At 43.9% G+C, this 23,653-nt stretch overlaps 2 protein-coding genes across 10 annotated transcripts in view; both read left to right on the plus strand.

Moving 5' to 3' along the window:
* Nucleotides 1-23,653, plus strand: part of TRIO (trio Rho guanine nucleotide exchange factor) — a 322,942-nt gene that overhangs the window by 103,095 nt on the left and 196,194 nt on the right. For all 9 annotated transcript variants that reach the window (XM_068236605.1, XM_068236606.1, XM_068236608.1 and 6 more), the window contains exons 10-12: nucleotides 1,873-1,995; nucleotides 10,951-11,142; nucleotides 17,951-18,120. In XM_068236605.1, the coding sequence (XP_068092706.1) occupies nucleotides 1,873-1,995; nucleotides 10,951-11,142; nucleotides 17,951-18,120 (485 nt within the window). The remainder of the gene's footprint in view (nucleotides 1-1,872; nucleotides 1,996-10,950; nucleotides 11,143-17,950; nucleotides 18,121-23,653) is intronic.
* On the plus strand, nucleotides 6,399-9,728 carry LOC137518245 (uncharacterized). Its single transcript, XM_068235837.1, has 2 exons — nucleotides 6,399-7,320; nucleotides 7,675-9,728. The coding sequence occupies exons 1-2, from the start codon at nucleotides 6,891-6,893 to the stop codon at nucleotides 9,726-9,728; spliced, it is 2,484 nt and encodes an 827-aa protein (XP_068091938.1). The 5' UTR covers nucleotides 6,399-6,890.

Here is a 23,653-nt window from a genome sequence, read left to right on the forward strand (position 1 = left end):
GCCCAGTATGGGTAGGTAGTGCCCCAGTATGGCTAGTATAGTGCCCAGTATGGGTAGGGAGTGCCCCAGTATAGCTAGTATAGTTCCCAGTATAGCTAGTATAGCGCCCTAGTATGGGTAGGTAGTGCCCCCTCCCCCGGCCGACGCTCGTGCTACCTTATGAGGCAGGGCAGCGGCTTCCTGTAGCGGCGATATGCATCGCCGTTACCATGGGAACCGCTGCCCCGCTTCCTTCCCTTCTTTACAGCAACTGCAAGATGCGCTGCTGACTGCTGTAATAGGAGATTCTGCGAAGAGGAGAGTGGCGCCTGGGGGAATCTAATAGAACAAGCGGCCGCCAGCTCATAAGGTAACACGAGCGGCGGAGGGGGGGATGGGGGGTGGGGGTGATGACAGACCCCTGACTTAGCTCATTTAAGCCTTATAATAAATTTGAAAATGTGATCTACTTTAACTTTGATAAGTTAAATATGCTTGCAGTGGTGCTCCTTCCTAGACTACCAAATGAAGCACTGATTTATTTATTTTTTGACACTCGTTATTTGCACACTTTGGTTAAATGGGCAAGATGGGTGTCGCCCAAAACAATCTTTTGTGATTGTTTTGGGTGATAGTTTGCAGAAGGTTATTGTATGCTGTCCAGCTTCCTGTTGGACACCATGTTCTGTTTTGGGCCGAGAGGAAGGTAATAGGAGGCGTCTTGCTGCAAGCATCAGCTAAAACGACAACAGTAAGTGTACAAGAGTTTTCCTATTCAGCAGACTGCAGGGAGACACCTGTACACACAGTATAATTTAACTCTATATTGCTCAAAACAATCATTTGATTTCAGGTAACAGTACATAGTGGTGTCACTAACTATCCTTCAGAGGAGTTTAGTCTTATCTGTAGTGTATTCTTGGCATATTGTTTGCTATATTCCAGATTTCAGTATATGCTATATTGCTTTTCTTCCAGTATTTTTTAAGGGATATAGAACCCATCATATATCACAGTGCTATCCATCCACTGTTATTAGAGCTACAGGATCTAACATACACCATAATTCTGTCCTTCCGGTCTCTGTATTATTATTATTTATTGGATTTATATAGCGCCAACATATTATGCAGCACTGTACAATAAATAGGAGAGCCATAGGTCCTATCTGTCACCACTGTGCCCACTCTAGAATCAGTAGAATGTGGAAACTACCACATAACACCCTTCCGGTGTCTGTAGAATGCTAGAACTCTTTGCATACATTATATTACTGTTTGCAGTGTTTGTAATGCTTCAAGTCTTAGCAAACACCATAGTACTGTTCTTACAATCTCTGCAGAGCTGCAGTTTCCAGAATACACTATTCTGCTGTACTTCCAGTCTCTATACAGCTCCAGAATTCATTATAATATTTTAGTGTCAGCATAATCCTGTTCCTCAAGTTTTTGTAGCGCTACAGGTCCAGGCAGACACCTATGGTGATGTTTTGGTAGCTATGCAACTTTGAATCACATAACAAACAGTGGATCGTTTTTAGATGAATTAAATAGTTTTTAGGTACAATGATCAGTATTAAGTAGCCTGACCTTTTTGTAAAATGTTTTTAAACTGTAGAAATATAAAAGTTTATGCCTTTAACACCCTATATACTTTACATAAAATGATCTGCGTGCTGTGTAGAGCATGACCAATCCACTCTGCGCAGTTAAAACCCCTTCTAGTGCTTTGTTTGCCAACAATCCACATTTGCTTCATGCCAAATAGAAACTTCTGAATATTTGTTCACTTTTCTACAGATCTGTTCTTGTCTTTGTTTTATAAAATTGTTTATGCACATTTATCTGGCAGGCATTATGCATTATTGTTGTACTTGTGTTTTATTTATTTTAGGTTCTGGATTGGATTGAAAACCATGGTGAAGCGTTTCTTAGTAAGCATACTGGTGTGGGAAAATCTCTTCATAGAGCAAGAGCTTTGCAAAAACGTCATGAAGATTTTGAAGAAGTTGCACAGGTCAGATATTTTAATATTAATACCAATGAATTAGAAATAAGCTAAAATAAGAGGATAGCTTACCAAGTACCTTAAAATACAAAACAGATGGTATTTTATTTACATTTTTCAATTTCTCCCTTCTCTTTGGCTTAGTAGTCTGGGCATGTACAGTACATAATATTTGTTTCCTTTTAAACAATAGCAGTTGCTTGGCAGTCCTGCTGATCTCTTTGGCTGCAGTGGGATTTAAATCACACACCTGAAACCTTATGATTTTTGGAGGTCTATTCAGGGAGCTATTGACTCTGCAGAGAGTTGCTAACTTCTGTGTCTGTACCTCGGTGTGCTTTCACCCTGCACTGTGATTTTACGGATCCTACCAGTGCTGGGCCGAAATTACGCATGAGCGTAATTACGCATCGTAATTCAATGCAAATTTACACGTAACTTACGGTCTTACGCGTAATTATTTACGCGTAAGCAGTAAAGTGGTATCGTAATTCCGCTGTCTACCGTAATTGCTAGGTATGCGTAATTTTACGAAGACTTACGCGTAATTTTACGCGTAATTACTAACGTAAAAACTCCCCTTTTCTAAGAGTAGCCAATCAGTCAACATCCTAAGCAACCAATAGTATCTTCTCCCGCCCTTCAGTATATAAGCGTACGTTTTGACGCATACGAATGATGTGCACGCAAGAGCTGTCACATTGACGGCTATTGCGTAAACATCGTCCGTATGCGTCAAAAAGTACGCATTAATGGGTATTACGGCACTACAAATAACATCGTAGCGTAAGCATTACGGTATCCTTACGCATAACTGCGTAAGTCAACGCGTAATTACAGTAATGAACCATAGATAATTTCCCATGCCGTAACCGTAATTGCGTAATGCGCAATAGCGTAAAATCACGCGTAATGATCCGTAAGCGTAGATTTTTCCATTACGACCAGCACTGGATCCTACCACCTTGTGGTTTGAGTTGCTGTGGTTTTAATTGCTTCCACTGTTCTAATACCACTAACAGTTGTCTCTGAAATATTTAGTAGTGAGGACAAATTGTGAATGGACTTATTACATAGGTGGCAACCTATCACGATAGCACGCTGATATTCACTGAGCTCCAGAGAATGGCCCATTCTTTCAAAAAATGTTTGTAGAAGTAGTCTGCATGCCTTAGTGCTTGACTTTATACACGTGTGGCCATGAAGGTGATTGGATAACTGAATTATTTGAAGGGGTGTCCCAACACTTCTGGCAAAATAGTGTATCTTCAGAGTCCATGAAGAATAGCTAGATGAACCTGGACAAAGCTTATGATTTTAATTTATGTATATCTTATTGACCAGTTTGTAGATATTTTTGTGCTGTTAAAGTGAACCAGAGGTGAAAATAAACTGATGAGATTAACAATTGTATCTATCCTCCTCCTACTCCTAAAAATGACTTTACAAAGTAGATTGAATGTTTTGTTGTCTCTGCTCAGTAACTGTTTTCAAATGGAAGAGGCTAAAGATGACTGTTAGTCTCCCTCAGACTGGGGAACCATGCAAGACTTCAACTCGTGGAGTATTACAGATAAGAAAGGTGAGGAATCGTGAGGAATCAGCCCAGAACTACAAAGGAGGAGCTGGTCAATGACCTGAAGAGAGCTGGGACCGCAGTTTCAAAGATCACTGTCGGTAGAAGACTACGCCGTTATGGTTTCACATCGTGCATTGCACTGGAGTTTCCCCTGCTCTAGCCATCACGTGTCCAGGCCAGTCTGAAGTTTGCCAGTGACTATCTGGATGAATCAGAGGAGGCATGGGAGAAAGTCATGTGGTCAGATGAGACCAATGTAGAACTTTTTGGTCTAAAATTCACTTGTCATTTTTGGAGGAAAAAGGATGAGTTGCATGCCAAGAACGCCACCCCTACTGTGAAGAACGGGGGTGTAACATGCTTTTCGGGTGTTTTTCTGCAAAGGGGACAGGGCAACTGCACTGTATTAAGGAGGTAATGTATGGGGCCATGTAATGTGAGATTTTGAGCAACAACCTACTTCGCTCAGTTCAGAGCATTGAAGATGGGTCATGGCTGGTTCTTCCAACATGACAATGACCCGAAGCACTAAGCCAGGATAACCAAGGAGTGGCTCCGTAAGAAGCATAGCAAGTTTCTGGAGTGGCCTAGCCAGTCTTCAGGCCTAAATCCAATAGAAAATCTTTGGAAGAAGCTGAATCTCGGCAACAGCTCCCAAACCTGACAGATCTAGAGGAGATTTGTGTGGAGGAGTGGGCCAAAATCCCTGTTGGTGTGTGCAAACCTGGTCAAGTACTACAGGAAACTCGTTTGACCTGTGTAATTGCAAACAAAGGTTTCTGTATCAAATATTAATGATAATTTCCCAGGGTCGTCTCCAGGACAGCAACCCAGATGAGAGATTACCCTTCCACCTACTATTGGACAGGAAGAGGTTAATCCATGGAACCAGGCAGCGTGTATATATATATCTGCCCCTACCAGACATACCTCAGTTTTATTCCTGTCCACGGACGGAGGAGGTCATGGATTTTCTGAGGGCTGACGCCAGATGGTGGGGTCCTGGAGCGGGGGTCTTCCGTGCATGCTGGCCAGAGCGGATCAGCTAGGGAGAGCGGCCGTCTCCCTGTCGTTACAGTTTGTGAAATGTCCAGCCGCTTTGAACGCGTAGACGCGCGGGCAGGGCGGCTGTGATTGGCTGGGAGAGTCAGATGACTCTTCATGACGTCGGCAGGTCCTGGAGCGGAAGATTGACCAGGGAATGCGCTGTGATTCGCGGCGGCGGCAGGGGGCGGCAGCGTGGTGGCAGGACACGCCCCCTAGTCTTGCCGGAAGCCGGGTTAGCGTGGCCACGAGGGGAGGAGGAATTAACCCCTTCAGCGCCGGAGGCTTCAGAGTGGGATGCGCAATGATGTTCCAGGAACCCTAAGGTTGGTTATGGTTGCTGGGAGGGAATTTTTGGATGCGCACATACCAGTTCCTTTTAAAGCGTCTTCCTCTGCTGGATCATTTTGTGGTAAGCCAGCATGGAGACATCTGAAAGCACACCGGACGCTGGGGCAGTGGTATGTGCTGTGATTTATGACTGCACATGTGTGTGTATATGCACACCGGACGCTGGGGCAGTGGTATGTGCTGTGATTTATGACTGCACATGTGTGTGTGTGTATATATATATATATATATATATATATATATATATATATATATATATGTGTGTATATATATATATATATATATATATATGTGATTATATATGTAGTTTCTGTGAACAGGTTGGGCTCATTGGTTCTTTTTCTCCCATTACTTTTTCAGCCAAAAATTGACAAGGCTGCCAGGGGGAAGGAACCCAAAAAGGGTAGCCAGAGTCAGGCTCGCCCCTCCGGCGATTCAGCTGCTACCCCTATGACATCTGTAGCTGTTGCAATGCCAGAGCAAAAAAGAGATAAGAAGAAATGTGTTTTATGTGCTGCTAAAATACCTCAAGCTTCTAGTAAGCCTTTATGTCAATCCTGTGTCCAGGAGATGATTAAGGAGGAATCCCCTTCTATATTTAAGGATCTTATGGGCTGGATGAAGTCGGAAGTAGCATCAACCTTACAGGCGTTTAAAGAGACTCCAGTTTGTCCCTCTACTTCCGCTACTACCAGTACTTCTCCTGCCTCTAATCCTGTTCAAAATTCCCCTAATAGGATATCAGGATCCACGCCAGTCACAGTGTCCCCGAGGGTATCTGCTCAGCCACTACAGATGCTACAGCCAGTTAGAAGGAGGCATCATGCTGAGAACTCTGAGATAGAACTTTCAGAGGGGGAGATCTCTTCCTTAGAGGAAATGTCTGATTCTGATGAGGAGGAGGAAAGACCTATGGAGGGGATTAAAGTGCAAAGATTTGCCTTCGCCACTGAGAATATGGATAGTTTGTTATGTGCTATGTATGCGACTATGGACATTAAGGAGGAGGAGCGTAATCTGTCCACATTGGATAAGATGTACCAAAGTTTAGCAGAAGGCAAGAAAAGTTTCATTCCTGTTCATAACTCCCTAAAAGAAATGATTAAAAAAGAATGGGAATTTCCAGAGAAAAGAGCCTTCTGGCCCAGATCTATGGGTAGAAGATATCCCTTTAGACCAGAAGACCAGAAGTATTGGGGCCCGGTCCCAAAAGTAGATCCTGCCCTGTCTAGAGTTTCTCGAAGATCAGCTTTGCAGTTTGAGGACTTTGGTGTATTGAAAGATCCACTGGATAAGAAGGTTGATAATCTTCTAAGGAGAGCGTGGGAGTCGGCCACCCTTAATTTCTTACCGGGCATTGCAGCCACAGCTTTTTCTAGGTCACTTAGTTTGGTTGTCGCAGTTAGAAATGCATATTGCAGGAGGTTCTTCCAGAGAAGTTATCTTGAAATCTTTGCCTAATATATTTCATGCTGTAAATTATCTCTGTGACGCTGCAGATGACTCAGTTCGGTTAACAGCAAGAACAGCAGCCTTAGCAAACTCTGCACGGAGAGGAATATGGGTCAGAACATGGAATGGAGATACATCATCTAAGGTGAAGTTGTGTGGAGTACCTTGTGAAGGCGCTTTGTTGTTTGGCACCAAGCTAGATGAGACATTGGATAGAACAGCAGACAACAAGAAGAACTTCCCGGAAAGAAAGAAAGTGTTTAGGTTTAAACGGTCCTTTCGCTCATCAGGAGGTCAAGATCCAAACTACAGGTCCAATAGGAGGCAGTGGAGACCACAAAAGGATCAGAAAGGGAAGCCCTCCACCCCCTTCATGCATAATCCCTCTAATCAACCAAAGAAGCAATGACGCCAGGATACCAGTAGGGGGAAGACTGGCACACTTCTTCGAGAACTGGGAGTCCCTATTCCAGAACGAATGGTTGCTGAAGATCATTTTGGAAGGTTACAGGCTAGAATTTACAGAAGTCCCCCCAACCAGATTCTTTCTGACATCACTTCCCCTATCTCAAGCAATGTCCTCAGCTCTACAGGTGGCTGTGTCAGATCTGTTGGAGAAAAGAGTCATAAGGCAAGTTCCTCGATGCCAAGAAGGGAGAGGATTCTACTCGCCAATCTTTCTAGTACAAAAACAAGGAGGCGATTACAGGCTTATTCTCAACCTGAAGCTTCTCAACAAATCCATCAAATACAGGAAGTTCAAGATGGACAACATCCGCTCAGTGCTGAGCCTACTACAAAAGGATGCATTTATGATGTCTCTGGACCTCCAAGACGCTTACTTACATCTACCGATCCATCTGGACTCACAGGCGTACCTGAGGTTTGCGGTCCGTCATCACGAAGAGGTAAGGCATTACCAGTTCACGGCATTACCATTTGGCTTGTCATCGGCCCCCTGGCTTTTTACAAAAATAATGACTGAAGTGTTAGCCTATCTGAGACTGAATAATGTACAGGTGATTGCCTACCTGGATGACCTGTTCTTTTGGGGGGACTCCACTTTGGCGGTTACTACAAGGGTCCAGACCTCACTGGAGGTGCTGGAATCCCTGGGTTGGATTATTAACTGGAAAAAGTCTTCTTGGGAGCCATCACAAACTATTTTGTTCTTAGGCTTTATTATTAACACTGTCAATCAGAAAGTTTATCTACCTTCACCCAAAAAAGACTTGTTACTAACAAATGTTTTCTCCTTTCAGGAAGTTTCTACCATCTCCATAAGGGGCGCTATGTCCTTACTAGGACTTATGACATCCTCATTCCCGGCTGTCCAGTGGGGCCAACTGCATTCCAGACAGCTCCAACTGTGGATTTTGCAGGTTTGGAACAGGGGAGTCAGAAATCTGGACAAAAAGGTGTTCATCCCCTATTACATAAAAACCTTGCTTCAGTGGTGGTCGGAACCAAGTCAGCTCACAGTGGGTTGCCTGTGGGACTTTCCAACCCAGAGGATCATCACTACAGACGCCAGCAGTTGGGGGTGGGGTGCTCATATGGACAGTTCACCAATCCAGGGGACCTGGGACAGTTCCTTGAGGCTAGCACACTCCAACATCAGGGAGCTGGAGGCAGTGAGACAAGCTTTGTTGCATTTTCAGGATCAGATAAGATTTCAGCATGTAACCATCAGGTCAGACAACAGCACAGTTGTAGCTTACCTAAATCATCAAGGGGGAACAAGGAGCAGGACCATCATGATGAGAGCAGAGAGGATCCTCTTATGGGCGGAAAAGAATTTAGCTTCGTTAAAAGCAGTACATCTCAGGGGTATGTTGAATCAAGTAGCAGACTTTCTCAGCAGGTCAGAACTGAATCAGGACAGTTGGTCCCTGAATCAGGAAGTCTTTCTAGAAATAGTGTCCGACTGGGGAATGCCGACCATAGATCTTTTTGCAAGCAAGCAGAATGCCAAGTGTCAGATGTTTTGTTCCCTGTGCCCGAGCGACAAGCCCTGGGCAGTGGACGCTTTCTCACTCAGATGGAACTTCCCTCTTCTATATGTGTTCCCTCCTTTCAATCTGATTTCCAGGACTCTCAACAAGATCAACCGGGATGGTTCGGTGGCAATAATGATCGTTCCTTTTTGGCCAAAGAGATCGTGGTTTTCACTGCTGAGGAAGCTAGCTGTAGCGGAGCCAATACTGCTGCCAGATCGCCAGGACTTGCTGACGCAAGGTCCAGTCTGCCACCCTCAGGTAAAGATGTTGCATCTATCAGCCTGGATGCTGAGAGCGAACTCCTGAGAGGTAAGGGATTTTCTAAAGACCTGACAGAGACTTTGTTACTAAGCAGGAAAATGGTTACGAGAAAGATATATCTCAAGGCTTGGCGTGTTTATAACAATTGGTGTATGGAGAATAGTAGGAACAGAGAGGAATCCTACTCTGCTTTGGAGTTTCTGCAGTCTGGCCTGAAAAAAGGACTGAGTGCAAGTACTCTGAAAGTACAAACTGCGGCTCTCAGTGTTTTTTTGCAGAGAAAACTGTCAGAAGATGAGTTTTTCATTCGCTTCTTTAGAGCAGTGAACAGAATTAGGCCGGTGATTAGAAGTCAGGTTCCACCTTGGGACTTAAATCTGGTTCTGCAAGCACTCATGGATGAACCTTTTGAACCATTAGAGGAGATTTCAGAAAAATTATTGACTTTAAAGACTGCCTTCTTGTTGGCCATTTCCTCTGCAAGACGTGTGGGGGAGATACAGGCCTTATCCATTGCTGAACCTTACTGTATCATTTCAGAGGATAGAGTGACTCTTAAGCTTGATGCAGCTTTCTTGCCTAAAGTGTGTTCTCGTTTCCACAGGTCTCAGGAGATATATCTACCATCATTTTGTAATGAGCCATCTAATGATAAAGAGAGACGGTTGCACTGTCTTGATGTTAGACGTTGTGTTATCAAGTACTTGGAGGTTACAAAACCTTGGAGGAAATCTCAGGCATTGTTTGTTCTTTTTTCAGGTATCAATAGAGGTGGTCAGGCCTCTAAGGCTACCATCGCAAGATGGATTAGACAGGCTATCGTTCTAGCTTACCAATCTCAGGGCAAGGAAATACCGAGTATTGTTAGAGCTCACTCGACTCGATCCATTTCCGCCTCTTGGGCGGAGAAGGCTGGAGTATCGATTGATCAAATTTGCAGGGCAGCTACTTGGTCTAATAGAAATACTTTTGTAAAACATTATAAGCTGGATTTAGATTCTAGGAGGGACTTGACCTTTGGAAGGAGAGTTCTTCATGCTGTGGTCCCACCCTAATGCTATGTAATCTTTGATTCTCATCTGGGTTGCTGTCCTGGAGACGACCCTGGGAAAGACACTGAGTTACTTACCGGTAACGTCTTTTCCAGGAGTCGGAAGGACAGCACCCTTACTACCCGCCCTAAGTGGGTTATTTGTATTTGTAAATAAAGTTTGTTGAAGCAGTATTTATGATATCTTTGTTATTTCTGAGGTATGTCTGGTAGGGGCAGATATATATATACACCCTGCCTGGTTCCATGGATTAACCTCTTCCTGTCCAATAGTAGGTGGAAGGGTAATCTCTCATCTGGGTTGCTGTCCTTCCGACTCCTGGAAAAGACGTTACCGGTAAGTAACTCAGTGTCTTTTCTCAGGTGTTCAAATATTTATGTACAGGTAGTCCCCGACTTACGAACGACCTGCCAATACGAACGGCATGGATTCAGTATTTCCATGGTTACAAGCCCAAAACATTTTTTTTTCAAATTGAACTTGTAGTTTTTGAGAAAATCGATTTTAAAAAAATTTGCAGAAAAAAATTGCTTTTGAACTTGTATAAGCAGGCAAAGAGGGCAGATGTGACACAGAGGGAGACAACAGAGGCACAGAGGAGGTACAGGGGACAGAGATGGCTCAGTGTTCTGACTTAAGAACAGATTCAGGTTAAGAACCAACCTACAGTCCCTATCTCGTTCGTTAACCGGGGACTACCTGTACAGCAGTGCAATACAAATACATTCTTTAAAAGTCATACAATGTGATTTCCTGAATATTTTTTTAAATGCTCTCTCTCACAGTGGGAATGCATGTACAATGTGAATTTCAGACCCCTCCATGATTTCTAAGTTAACTTCCAAAATCGGAGGGTTTTTAAATACTTATGTTTCTCACTGTAAGTGTACCTGAGTGAAAATACATGAACTGTTGACTTCTTTTACCTCTCCCTGCACTCAGAAGTTGAAGGAAATTTTTTATGGCTGTAATTTGTTTATCATTGAGGTTTACTATATTCCCTTCAAGGTAATGGCAAGACAAGCAGTCACTTCCATGTCCGAAAACAAACTCTTTTAGGCAGCAAAGTAAAACAAGTTAAGCAGCCTGGTTAGTTATGTTTTGCCCTCTACATACACCTGTTTATCTCATCATGTCACATGTCGCCTCGGGGTACACTTTCTAAGTTAGTTCTTTCACTTTTAATTTGGCAAATACAATAGTTAACATGTTATTTAATCTTTAGAATACTTACACCAATGCGGACAAATTGCTGGAAGCTGCTGAGCAGTTGGCTCAAACTGGAGAGTGCGACCCTGAAGAAATCTATCAAGCAGCCCATCAACTAGAAGATCGGATTCAAGATTTTGTCAGACGAGTTGAACAGCGAAAGATTTTGTTAGATATGTCTGTATCCCTTCATTCACATGTTAAAGAGGTAAATGTAAATATTTAAATTAGAGGTCATTATAAATGCTTGCTAAAAGAACTTTGAAGCTCATTTATCAAGAGCAGTTCTAGGAAAAATGGAGCAAAATTGGTGCAGATGTGGAGCCAGATGTGTGCCCAGATTAGATGCCCAGGGTTTCTGATTGTTTTTTGTTGTTGTTTTTGTTTTGTTATAGACATTTAAAGGGACTCTATAATAAAAAAAAACAAAACACTCCTCTGAATATTTCCCTCGGGAGGGGGAAGCCTCAGGCTTCCCCATTCCTGTAGCTGCAGGCAATCCAGCGCTGGCTCGCCCGAATCCTGCTGCAATCCTCCCCCGACAAGCCTGATAAGGGATGATTTATTTACCTTGCCGGGATGCAGCGCAGGCACATTAGCATTCTTTGTTCGGGTTAGGCGGAAATAACGCAGCCCGATCATATCCGCTCTACTGCTCAGGCGCAAAAGGACTCACGCCCGTGCAGTAGAGCAAATCGATCGGGTTCGGCTATTTCCGCTTTAACCCGAAGGAAGAGCGGCTAGTGCGCCTGCGCAGGATTGCGATAGGTAAATAATTACTTCGCCACACTTTGGGGGACCTGGGCAGGCTAACGGCAGAGGGGGGGGGAGGGGGAGCCTTGTTAGGATCTAGAGGCTTCCCCGTCCCAAAGTGAGTACCCACCAGAGAACTTTTTGAATGACACTTCTGTTTTTCAATCCACAAAGCCCTGTATGGCTATAAAATAATTTTGTATCACACTGTTTACGTAAAGCTCTTCACATGGAGCTGTGTTGTGACGGTGGCTGCTGCTGATCAGATGCCTAGGTGTTGAGTGCCATATGATCAGCTATCACCTTTTTGATATTCTGCCTCTGCTGTTCTCATGTGTGCTGGGAAGCCATTGGGGTGATCTAATACAGCATCACAGTGAGGGAGAGAAAGTCCTGTTACTGCTGCTGGATGAAGCCTTCCCATGTCGTAATGTACCCTGCCCAAAGTCCATCGGTATGACAGGGAAGCCATCAGTGATACAGACAGTATTGTTCAGTTAAAGGAAAATACATTTCACTGTTGCACCTTTTTTTAAAAAGCACTGAAAAACGTTTTTAAATCCCTGAGTAATATTAGTATTGAAATGCCATTCATTTCGCCATAGTGACCCTTTAAGATGCCACTTTTTGTGATTAATCATATTTTCGATCAGATTATTCAGATTGTATTGTAGGAAAACAGAAAAGCTGGTGGCCACAGTTGATTAATTGAATACTTAATGACCACATTATCGATTGTTTTCCCTGGCGTTCTGATTAAATCGCCAGGGTGGCTGCGGGAGGGTTTTTTTTAAATAAAAAAAAAACTATTTCATGCAGCCAACTGAAAGTTGGCTGCATGAAAGCCCACTAGAGGGCGCTCCGGAGGCGATCTTCCGATCGCCTCCGGCGCCCAGAATAAACAAGGAAGGCCGCAATGAGCGGCCTTCCTTGTTTTGCTTATATCGTCGCCATAGCGACGAGCGGAGTGACGTCATCGACGTCAGCCGACGTCCTGACGTCAGCCGCCTCCGATCCAGCCCTTAGCGCTGGCCGGAACTTTTTGTTCCGGCTGCGCAGGGCTCAGGCGGCTAGGGGGGCCCTCTTTCGCCGCTGCTCGCGGCGAATCGCCGCAGAGCGGCGGCGATCAGGCAGCACACGTGGCTGGCAAAGTGCCGGCTGCGTGTGCTGCACTTTATTTGATAAAAATCGGCCCAGCAGGGCCTGAGCGGCAGCCTCCGGCGGTGATGGACGAGCTGAGCTCGTCCAGACCGCTCAGGAGGTTAAAGTGGACCTGAACTTTTGCACAAGACAGAAGGAAGACAGAGAGAAATCCACCCTGTGTTAATTTAGAGAGTTTAGCCTGTCTGATTCCCCCTCATCTGTGACTAGTTACAACAGTAATGTGATCTTTCAGCTGTCAGCACAGGAATCTCAGCAGCCTCTGCAGAGCAGCTAATTTGTGGACACAGGATGTTAACCCTATGTCTGCTTCCAATAAAGCATGAAGTAGACACACTGCAGATTTATCAAGACACCAAGCAAGGTAGATCCTGTAAATAAAATCGTTCCACTACAACCAAATGAGAAAATACAAGCTTTATTTTATACAGCACAATAAGGATAAAAACACTTAAAATTCACAATGAGCAGGGGTATACTGGAAATAAACCATGAATCACATTATAATAAAGTTCTCATTGGTAACAATACCGTGTCAGTCAACACTGCAGATTTATTGCAGGATTTAAATCAGTTGTAACAAAGATTTTTTTTCTTTAAAGGTTATTATGCTGTTGCTTATCTATTTACAGCAGGGAGGATGTTCTGAGTTCAGGTCCGCTTTAAAGAACTGGTCTTTATTGTAAAAAAAAAAAAAAAAATTACTGCTCAATTTGCGCAGCAGCTTTTTTCCCCCATATATTTGATCACAACTGGTTTTAGTATTGCAAGTAGTTTGGATTCTTTATGGCTCTGGATTGATTCACTATGATCCTTTCTTTTGATCTGAATGATCTTATCTTATTGCTTGCTAAACATTTCACTGTGGATGGACAACTTTACTTGTAGTTTTCATAGTTATAAGGGTAGGAAACCTTTGACTACTTCATGACTTTTCCCTTGAAGTGAGATTATACTCAAAAGGGCTCCTTCACACTTTGGGCGTTTTTGCCCTTGTTTCAGGCACTGACTATTTTGAAAATTGCCCTAAAAAGCTTGTGCAATGATTCCCTATGAGAGTGTTCTCATCTGTGCGGTTTGTTTCCGATCCACTCAGCAAAGCGCTGCCTGTACCATATTCTTAACGTTTTTGCTCAATAGGGGAATCGCAAATCGCTTGAAAAAATGCTTTGAATGGGGATTTTAGTGATATTTTCCCAGCGATTTTATGAATAAATACATTGTATTTATTCATTTCCGGGTCAAAGAGTTCACTTCCTGACTCGCTTTAGGAAGTAAAAAAAGCCGAAACGCTCTGCAAAAGCACGTAGAAAAGAGCTCTTAAACAAACTGCAGCGCCCACCCAAGCTCCGGGAGGGGGAAAAAAATCTGCCACAAATCGCTAGTGTCTGTGGCCACAAACATTAATTTTTTTTATTCGACCAATCCAGTCCAATTTTCAGTTCTTTGTTAGTTAAGAATAATTTGTTTGAGATGTCACATGTTAACGATGAAAAAGTTGGTTGGGTTGAAAAACATTTCACTTTATAATCCGCATTCAATCTGTTTGCTACTTTTCCACTGTGACATTTTTCCCATTTTCCATCTCTGTACATCTAGCAGTATCTTATGCCCAGTGGCGTACCTAGGGCATTTGACACCCGGTGCTAGGTATTGAAAGACACCCCCCACCCACGGTCCACCACCTGCGGCGCGCGAAGCGCGCCGCGGCGAAAAATGGGCGTGGCTATGACCGGATGGGCGGAGCTAATTTAAAAGTGCACCCAAGTTTTAGTCAACCTTTCTCCAGAAAATTCACATCATTGCGCAGCTTTTCTCCAGAAAATACACAAAATGTCAGAAGCTTTCAACATAAAATACACGTAATGCGAGAACATTTCACCAGACATTACACGTTATGTGAGCAGATTTCACAAGAAAATACATTCAATCATGTCGGCAGATTTAACCAGAAAAAAATCATTCAATCTTGCGGTAGATTTGACCAGAACATACACAATGTCAGCACCAGATTTCACCACAAAATACACAATATCGGTAGTTAAACTGACCACAAAATACACAATGACGGTAGTTAAACTGACCACAAAATACACGACGGTAGTTAAACTGACCACAAAATACACGACGGTAGTTAAACTGACCACAAAATACACAATGACGGTAGTTAAACTGACCACAAAATACACAATGACGGTAGTTAAACTGACCACAAAATACACAATGACGGTAGTTAAACTGACCACAAAATACACGTCGGCAGTTAATCTGACCACAAAATACACAATGTCGGTAGCAGATCTGACCACAAAATACACAATATCGGTAGCAGATTTGAGTGTTGGCAAGCTGATAGCCTGGTGGGTAGGTGGTTAAGGGTGAGCAGCCTGATTGCCTAGTGGGTAGGTGGGCAGCCTGCTGGGTAGCAGTGGTGGGTAGGGGGGCAGCAGTGGTGGGTAGGTGGGCAGCCTGCTGAGTAGCCTGGTGGGTAGGTGGGCAGCAGTGGTGGGTAGGTGGGTAGCATGGTGGGTAGCCTGGTGGGTAGGGGGGCAGCAGTGGTGGGTAGGTGGGCAGCCTGCTGGGTAGCCTGGTGGGTAGGTGGGCAGCCTGCTGGGTAGCAGTGGTGGGTAGGTGGGCAGCAGTGGTGGGTAGGTGGGCAGCCTGCTGGGTAGCCTGGTGGGTAGGTGGGCAGCCTGCTGGGTAGCCTGGTGGGTAGGTGGGCAGCAGTGGTGGGTAGGTGGGCAGCAGTGGTGGGTAGCCTGGTGGGTAGGTGGGCAGCCTGCTGGGTAGGTGGGCAGCAGTGGTGGGTAGGTGGGCAGCAGTGGTGGGTAGCCTGGTGGGTAGATGGGCAGCCTGCTGGGTAGCCTGGTGGGTAGGAGGGCAGCAGTGGTGGGTAGGTGGGCTGCAGCGGTGGGTAGGTGGGCAGCAGCGGTGGGTAGGTGGGCAGCAGTGGTGGGTAGCCTGGTGGGTAGGTGGGCAGCCTGCTGGGTAGGTGGGCAGCAGTGGTGGGTAGGTGGGCAGCAGTGGTGGGTAGCCTGGTGGGTAGGTGGGCAGCAGTGGTGGGTAGGTGGGTAGCCTGCTGGGTAGCCTGGTGGGTAGGTAGGCAGCAGTGGTGGGTAGATGGGCAGCCTGCTGGGTAGCCTGGTGGGTAGGAGGGCAGCAGTGGTGGGTAGGTGGGCTGCAGCGGTGGGTAGGTGGGCAGCAGCGGTGGGTAGGTGGGCAGCAGTGGTGGGTAGCCTGGTGGGTAGGTGGGCAGCCTGCTGGGTAGGTGGGCAGCAGTGGTGGGTAGGTGGGCAGCAGTGGTGGGGTGGTGGGTAGGTGGGCAGCAGCAGTGGGTAGCCTGCTGGGTAGCCTGGTGGGTAGGTGGGCAGCAGCGGTGGGTAGCCTGGTGGGTAGGTGGGCAGCAGTGGTGGGTAGGTGGGCAGCAGCGGTGGGTAGGTGGGCAGCAGCGGTGGGTAGCCTGGTGGGTAGGTGGGCAGCAGTGGTGGGTAGGTGGTGGGCAGCAGCGGTGGGTGGCCGGTGCACCTGTAAAAGAAAAAAAACCCATTCACTTACCTGCAGATGAAACCTCTCTTCCGAATCCCAGGCAGCCTCCGCAGCTCCTCTTGAATGTCCCGCGCCGTCTCCTGCTGCGTCATCAGTGCAGGGCTACGGGAAGATGGCCACCGAAGCCCGCACTGGAGACAAAAATAGACGGCAAGATGGCGTCGGCGGCCATCTTGCCGTCTATTTTTGTCTCCAGTGCGGGCTTCGGCGGCCATCTTCCCGTAGCCCTGCTCGGGTAAACTGAGGGCGGCTATCAGCCGCCCTGTCAGTGCCCGTTCTGCCCTTGGAGGGGAAGCGCCGAAGGAGGGGACCCAGGTGAGGGAGATGTGGGGGGGTATTTCCCCCCTCCCCGCCGACGCTGCCACCCCTCCTTCAGCGCTGCTTCCCCTCCTGTGTCATCAAGGCTTCTGGGGAGGCCTTGATGACACCCCCCCTGGAGCTGACACCCGGAGCGGAGCGCTCCTGGCCGCCCCATGGTAGGGACGCCACTGCTTATGCCATCATCATTTTCTGTTTAGCATTACAATTACCTCTGAATGCTACCTGCAAACATTCATTGATTTCTTATAAAATAAATAAATGAACCAGGTACCAGACAGTTGCATGTAAGAATTACATTTCCATATATATTTTTGCATTACATACCATAGTATTTCCATCTTTTTTTGTATACATACTAGTAGACCTAGGTCTGTGTCAGAACCTCCCTTCCCCACCCCCTGGGTCCACCACCGCACAGTCAGCGTGCAATCGCCAGATGCGCGCGCGCACACTCCCGCCTGCTCGGCCCCCTGGCCCTTCCTGCTCCCTGTGCCTAGGCTGTTCTTGCACATGCGCAGTAGCGCAAAGCCCCCCCCCCACACACACAGGGACGCAGAGACACAGGAAGTATTAGATAGGATACACACTTCTAATTCCTTTTTGTTTATAGAAATAATGAAACTATGTCCTGAATAGTTACATGCAATTTAAGGTTGAATACAATCTGACAATCTTTCGCACACACCATACAATTCTTGGTAAAGTTTATCTGAATTTTTAACACCTGCAATCTCAAAAAAAATCAAGAAAAACAGGAAATTCGAGCAGATTTCTTGGTCGAAAAAAAACTTTTAAATTTTTCCTGTACAACCAATAGTTTTCATCAAATTGCGGTAGGATCAAACAGAGAAATTGTAACTTGTGTGGCCACCTTTAGCATGTTTTGAAGTCTTTTGAGTGCATGTTTATACCTCACTGAAGCGAACTGATATTATTGCCGTTTATTAATTTTCCAACACATTCTGATAATTCTGGCCAGCAAAGGCAAACTTATCAATTGGCAACTAAATGAGGTAAAAGCTTAAACATCTAAGGTGAAAATAAAGTGATGAGCTAAACAATCCTCCTTCTAAAAATGACTTTTTTTTTTTAGATATTCCCGCACAAATATCTATATATTATCTGGGATTCGTCTGCGTACTTGCATACCATGGAGTGTTGCCTTGCCGGTGTAAATGGGCTTTTAATGTTTCTTTGTTTTGCCACATAACTGCTACAATTTTGTATCTTTTTAGCTGTGGGCATGGTTGGAAGACCTCCAGAAGGAGCTGTTAGATGATGTCTATGCAGAGTCAGTGGAAGCTGTTCAAGATTTAATCAAGCGATTTGGGCAACAGCAACAGACAACACTGCAGTTTACTGTCAATATTATTAAGGAAGGGGAAGATCTAATTCAACAGCTAAGGTAAATTCCTGATGTTTAAAGGGAATCTGAAGTAAAAATAAACATGAGATAATGAATTGTATGTGTAGTACAGCAAAGAAATAGAACATTATTAGCAAAGATACAAGTCTCATATTGTTTGCAATGCAGGAAGAGTTAAGAAATTTCAGTTGTTATCTATGCAAAAGAGCTTCTCTGAGCTCTCCGACCCACCTTGGGTTGAAGACATCGCTGTTTTCTGAAGCACTTATACATCAAAGAACCCGTGAAAGACCACTTCAGATAAGCATTTACTGCAGGGAAGTTCAAGGGTCATTAGCTATGCTCTGTTTCTTAGTTTAGAACTCTGTCTTTTCACCTCCCCCAGCACGAGTATCTATGTCCCTGTATTTACACAAATATAAACAAATACAAACACTTGGTTCGGTTTCTATTTTTAGAACACGCTAACTCTGTATCTCCATCTTGTGGCCAAAAAGTAAAACCACATCCAATACCCTATTATACGCATTCCCGTAGAAAAATGAAATACATTTTCATTATTTTTAAAAACCCTTCGAGGTGAAATGGTTAAAACCCAGACCTAAGGTCTTTCTTTTTTAAAACACCGTTTTATTGGAATATCTGCAAATCACAAATAACAGAATAGCATTGTCTCCAATCTAGCAATACAAAAGTTGGTACAGGACTTAATTTATAATTTCAAATATAGAATGAGACCAATTATTAGTTTGCAGAGTAAGCTATCATAATACTATCAATAACATACGTCAACAGGACATATTATAACATAACAACAAGGCTGTCAATGATTATAGAGAAATAAGACATCATATAAAGGTTATCAAATAGGATGAAGCTTATTGGAAGATACTTATATCACAACTGTCTGTGGCAATAAAGTCCATTTACCTCATATTTTATTACATTTACCTGGGCAGTTCCTATGCTGATATACCAACTTAATATACGGCAAGACTTTATTGACTTGTAGAACCCGTTCAGAAATTGATGGAACTCTAGTAGTAATCCAACATATCATAATAGATCTATGTGCATATAAAAGGGATTCACGTAACATGGTGCGTTCAAATTTGTTATATTGGTGCTCCTCTAGAATTAGATCTAATAGACAAAATTTAGGGCATACATCTATTTGTTTTTCCAACAACTCAGCCAATAGCTGGATAACTCGTGACCAAAAGGATCCTATCGGAGGACATTTTCACAACATGTGCCAAAAATCAGCTGATGGAGCCGAACATTTGGGACAAGCCAGAGAGTAATTAGGTTTGTTTTCAGATAGTCTAAAGGTCCGTACACACGCCGGACTGCAGGCAACGACGGGTCCGTCGTCACTTCCCGCTGGGTGGGCGTTCCAGCGACAGTCCGGCGTGTGTACAGTCTGTCGGCGGACTGATACAGCCGTATCAGTCTGCCGACAGACTGTACACACGGCGGACTGTCGCTGGAACGCCCACCCAGCGGGAGGTGACGACGGACCCGTCGTTGCCAGCAGTCTGGCGTGTGTACGGACCTTAAGAGGCGTAAGATATGCCTGTCTGATTAGATCAAATTGAATTAATTTACCGCTAGCTGAAATTGATGCATAAACATGCAATTCAAGTGCATCCTCCCACTCCTCATCATCCATATCTGTTAGGAATTCAGACCACTTAGACTTAAGAAGGTCTGTATCTTGGGTTGCCAGTACAGTAATAAGAGAGGTATATAGTATAGATACAAGTCCGCCCATACCTTGTGTGCGAAGAACACCAATTATAGGAAAATCAGAGAAGGATAGTTGAAGATTAGCAAATTGAGCTTGCCAGCAGTGCTGTAGCTGTAGATACTTATATTCACTGAGGTGCTTATAGTGGAATTGAGACTGTGCAATATATAGTGGACTGTGTGGCTCTTTTTTATGTTATATAAAGATATTGTAATATGAGGGCCAACAGATATTGAATACTATGAACAGATTGTGTAGGTAAGCTCTCGCACTACATGGAAAAATGGTAAAATTGGTCAAGTTTAATTTGATGTGTGTACCAGGCTTAATACTGTGTTCTATCTACTGACATCTGCTCCAAGCAGATTTTAATTGGGTTTGTAGTGTGTCTGGGTCATAATGTTGTTGGATAAAACTAAAACTAGTCAGTTAGGCACTTTAAAGATACCGGTAGCAGAACTTCAGCTGGACTGTACTTGAGTTTGTTTTAAGCGTGTTGGATAACTGGAAGATACAGACAGTTTAATTGCTTTCTCTTCCTTCTAGTATATAATGATGCCAAAGCACTGTGTACCCTGTCAAAAATCCTCTGAAATGCCAAGTTTTAATATTGCAGATCCACATCTGAAGGATGACAGAATGGAAGGAATAATTGCAATGTGCACAAAGATACAGGTTCTCTAGGCTTTAACGCTCTCCATATCGGACAGCAAAAGACATCTGGAAGATTTCCATTTGTATATAGTACATCTGCAGATGTGTGTAGAAGCTGCAGTGACAGGAATGTCTGCTGTTCTTCTCTAATTCATGGGAGCACCTCTTGTCAATGTTCATTTGGAACAGGGTTTTTGCTTGCTGCTACTGGATGTGATGGTGACATTTAGCTATTGTTTCTCTAGCTACCAGCTGATCAAATGGTTTACTTTTATTTATTTTTTTATATGAATCCTTCACTCAAAATGGGTACAAATACAGGTCCTTCTCAAAAAATTTGCATATTGTGATAAAGTTCATTATTTTCTGTAATGTACTAATAAACATTAGACTTTTATATATTTTAGATTGATTACACAAAACTGAAGTACTTCAAGCCTTTTATTGTTTTAATATTGATGATTTTAGCATACAGCTCATGAAAACCCAAAATTCCTATCTCAAAAAATTAGCATATCATGAAAAGGTTCTCTAAATGAGCTATTAACCTACTCATCTGAATCAACTAATTAACTCTAAACACCTGCAAAAGATTCCTGAGGCTTTTAAAAACTCCCAGCGTGGTTCATTACTCAAAACCGCAGGCATGGGTAAGACTGCCGACCTGACTGCTGTCCAGAAGGCTATTATTGACACCCTCAAGCAAGAGTGTAAGACACAGAAAGAAATTTCTGAATGAATAGGCTGTTCCCAGAGTGCTGTATCCAGGCACCTCAGTGGGAAGTCTGTGGGAAGGAAAAAGTGTGGCAGAAAACGCTGCACAACGAGAAGAGGTGACCGGACCCTGAGGAAGATTGTGGAGAAGGACCGATTCCAGACCTTGGGGGACCTGCGGAAGCAGTGGACTGAGTATGGAGTAGAAACATCCAGAGCCACTGTGTACAGGCGTGTGCAGGAAATGGGCTACAGGTGCCGCATTCCCCAGGTCAAGCCACTTTTGAACCAGAAACAGCGACAGAAGCGCCTGACCTGGGTTACAGAGAAGCAGCACTGGACTGTTGCTCAGTGGTCCAATGTACTTTTTTTCGGATGAAAGCAACTTTTGCATGTCATTCGGAAATCAAGGTGCCAGAGTTTGGAGGAAGACTGGGGAGAGGGAAATGCCAAAATGCCTTGAAGTCCAGTGTCAAGTACCCACAGTCAGTGATGGTCTGGGGTGCCATGTCAGCTGTTGGTGTTGGTCCACTGTGTTTTATCAAGGGCAGTGTCAATGCAGCTAGCTATCAGGAGAGTTTGGAGCACTTCATGCTTCCGTATGCTGAAAAGCTTTATGGAGATGATTTCATTTTTCAGCACGACCTGGCACCTGCTCACAGTGCCAAAACCACTGGTAAATGGTTTACTGACCATGGTATTACTGTGCTCAATTGGCCTACCAACTCTCCTGACCTGAACCCCATAGAGAATCTGTGGGATATTGTGAAGAGAAAGTTGAGAGATGCAAGACCCAACACTCTGGATGAGCTTAAGGCCGCTATCGAAGCATCCTGGGCCTCCATAACACCTGAGCAGTGCCACAGGCTGATTGCCTCCATGCCACGCCGCATTGAAGCAGTCATTTCTGCAAAAGGATTCCCAACCAAGTATTGAGTGCATAACTGAACATAATTATTTGGAGGTTGACTTTTTTTTTGTTTTAAAAACACTTTTTTCTTTGATTGGTCGGATGGAATATGCTAATTTTTTGAGATAGGAATTTTGGGTTTTCATGAGCTGTATGCCAAAATCATCAATATTAAAACAATAAAAGGCTTGAACTACTTCAGTTGTGTGTAATGAATCTAAAATATATGAAAGTCTAATGTTTATCAGTACATTACAGAAAATAATGAACTTTATCACAATATGCTAATTTTTTGAGAAGGACCTGTAGTACATCTGCAGATGTGTGTGGAAGCTGCAGAGTGACAGGAATGTCATGGGAGCACCTCTTGTTAATGTTTATTTGGAACAGGGTTTTTGCTTGCTGCTACTGGCTGTGATTGTGACATTTAGCTATTGTTTCTCTAGCTACCAGCTGATCAAATGGTTTACTTTTATTTATTTTTTATATGAATCCTTCACTCAAAATGGGTACAAATACATGCAATCCTTCAGTTGTATTTAGCATGTCTGATTTTTGTCTGCTTCTATACTGCGGCATCTGTATTTTCCAGTCCTGTTGTGTACCTCACACGTAAAATTAAGATTAAAGTAATTCAACAGCTGCCTCTAATGTTGATTTATTAAAGGCTCTTCAACTTATTGAATGTTAAAGACGCACTATAGTGACATGTAGTAAATTATTCAGTACACTTACCATCAGTAATTTTCCTGGTTTCAGCATCAGAAACACTTAGTTTATGTATATAATGCTGTGTATTGGTATGTAGCACCACCCTCCCAGTGATGCTTAGTCTAGGTTTTTTAGCTATGTGGAATTCCCTCCCCCCCCCCCCCCCCCCCCCGAGCATTCTGGGAGACCAGATATATTTTCTACTGGCTGTAGAACATTCAGAAACAAACATTCCACAGAGATCACAGGACAGGACTAAAGATGTTGTCACCTGTGATACATTTCTTAATGTAAATTAGGATGAGGAAATATTTTACAATGGGCAAATACTGACTAAATCAATTAGGGCCTGTTTCCACTACACGCAGATTGGATGCAGAATGGATGCAGAAAGACTCCAATGAATGTCTACGGGCCTGTTTCCACTAAACGCCATTTTTCTGATGCAGATTTTCCCATAGGCATTCATTGGAGTCAGTTTTTCTGCATCTATTCTGCATCCAATCTGTGTGTAGTGGAAACAGGCCCTTATAGACGAGTATTGTAAAAACAGTAAGCAATTATATTCATGACGTTCTTTTCACTACGTGTCCTTTTTAAGGAATATTATTGATTCTGCAGACCGGATCTGGATCTATTTCAATTGTCGATTGGGTGACACAAATTTTCAATCCTTGCATTGTTTATATTATACAATGGTCAGGGTTTTTCGAAACATTGATAAATTAGCAGTCACATGCACATCCCTGCCTTTTATGTAAATGCAGAATGTCCTGGATTTTGTTTAAAGGACCACTATCACGAAAAACTGTTCTTAAAATGTGTGTAAACAT

Source organism: Hyperolius riggenbachi, chromosome 5 (genome assembly GCF_040937935.1).
Source record: "Hyperolius riggenbachi isolate aHypRig1 chromosome 5, aHypRig1.pri, whole genome shotgun sequence".
Lineage (NCBI taxonomy): Eukaryota > Metazoa > Chordata > Amphibia > Anura > Hyperoliidae > Hyperolius > Hyperolius riggenbachi.

Excerpts from the sequence above, each read along its gene's own strand:
- LOC137518245 (XM_068235837.1), top strand. The coding sequence starts at position 6,891 with ATGGTTGCTGAAGATCATTTTGGAAGGTTACAGGCTAGAATTTACAGA. Across the intron at positions 7,321-7,674 it reads CGGTCCGTCATCACGAAGAG|GAAGTTTCTACCATCTCCAT; the intron begins GTAAGGCATTAC and ends TTCTCCTTTCAG.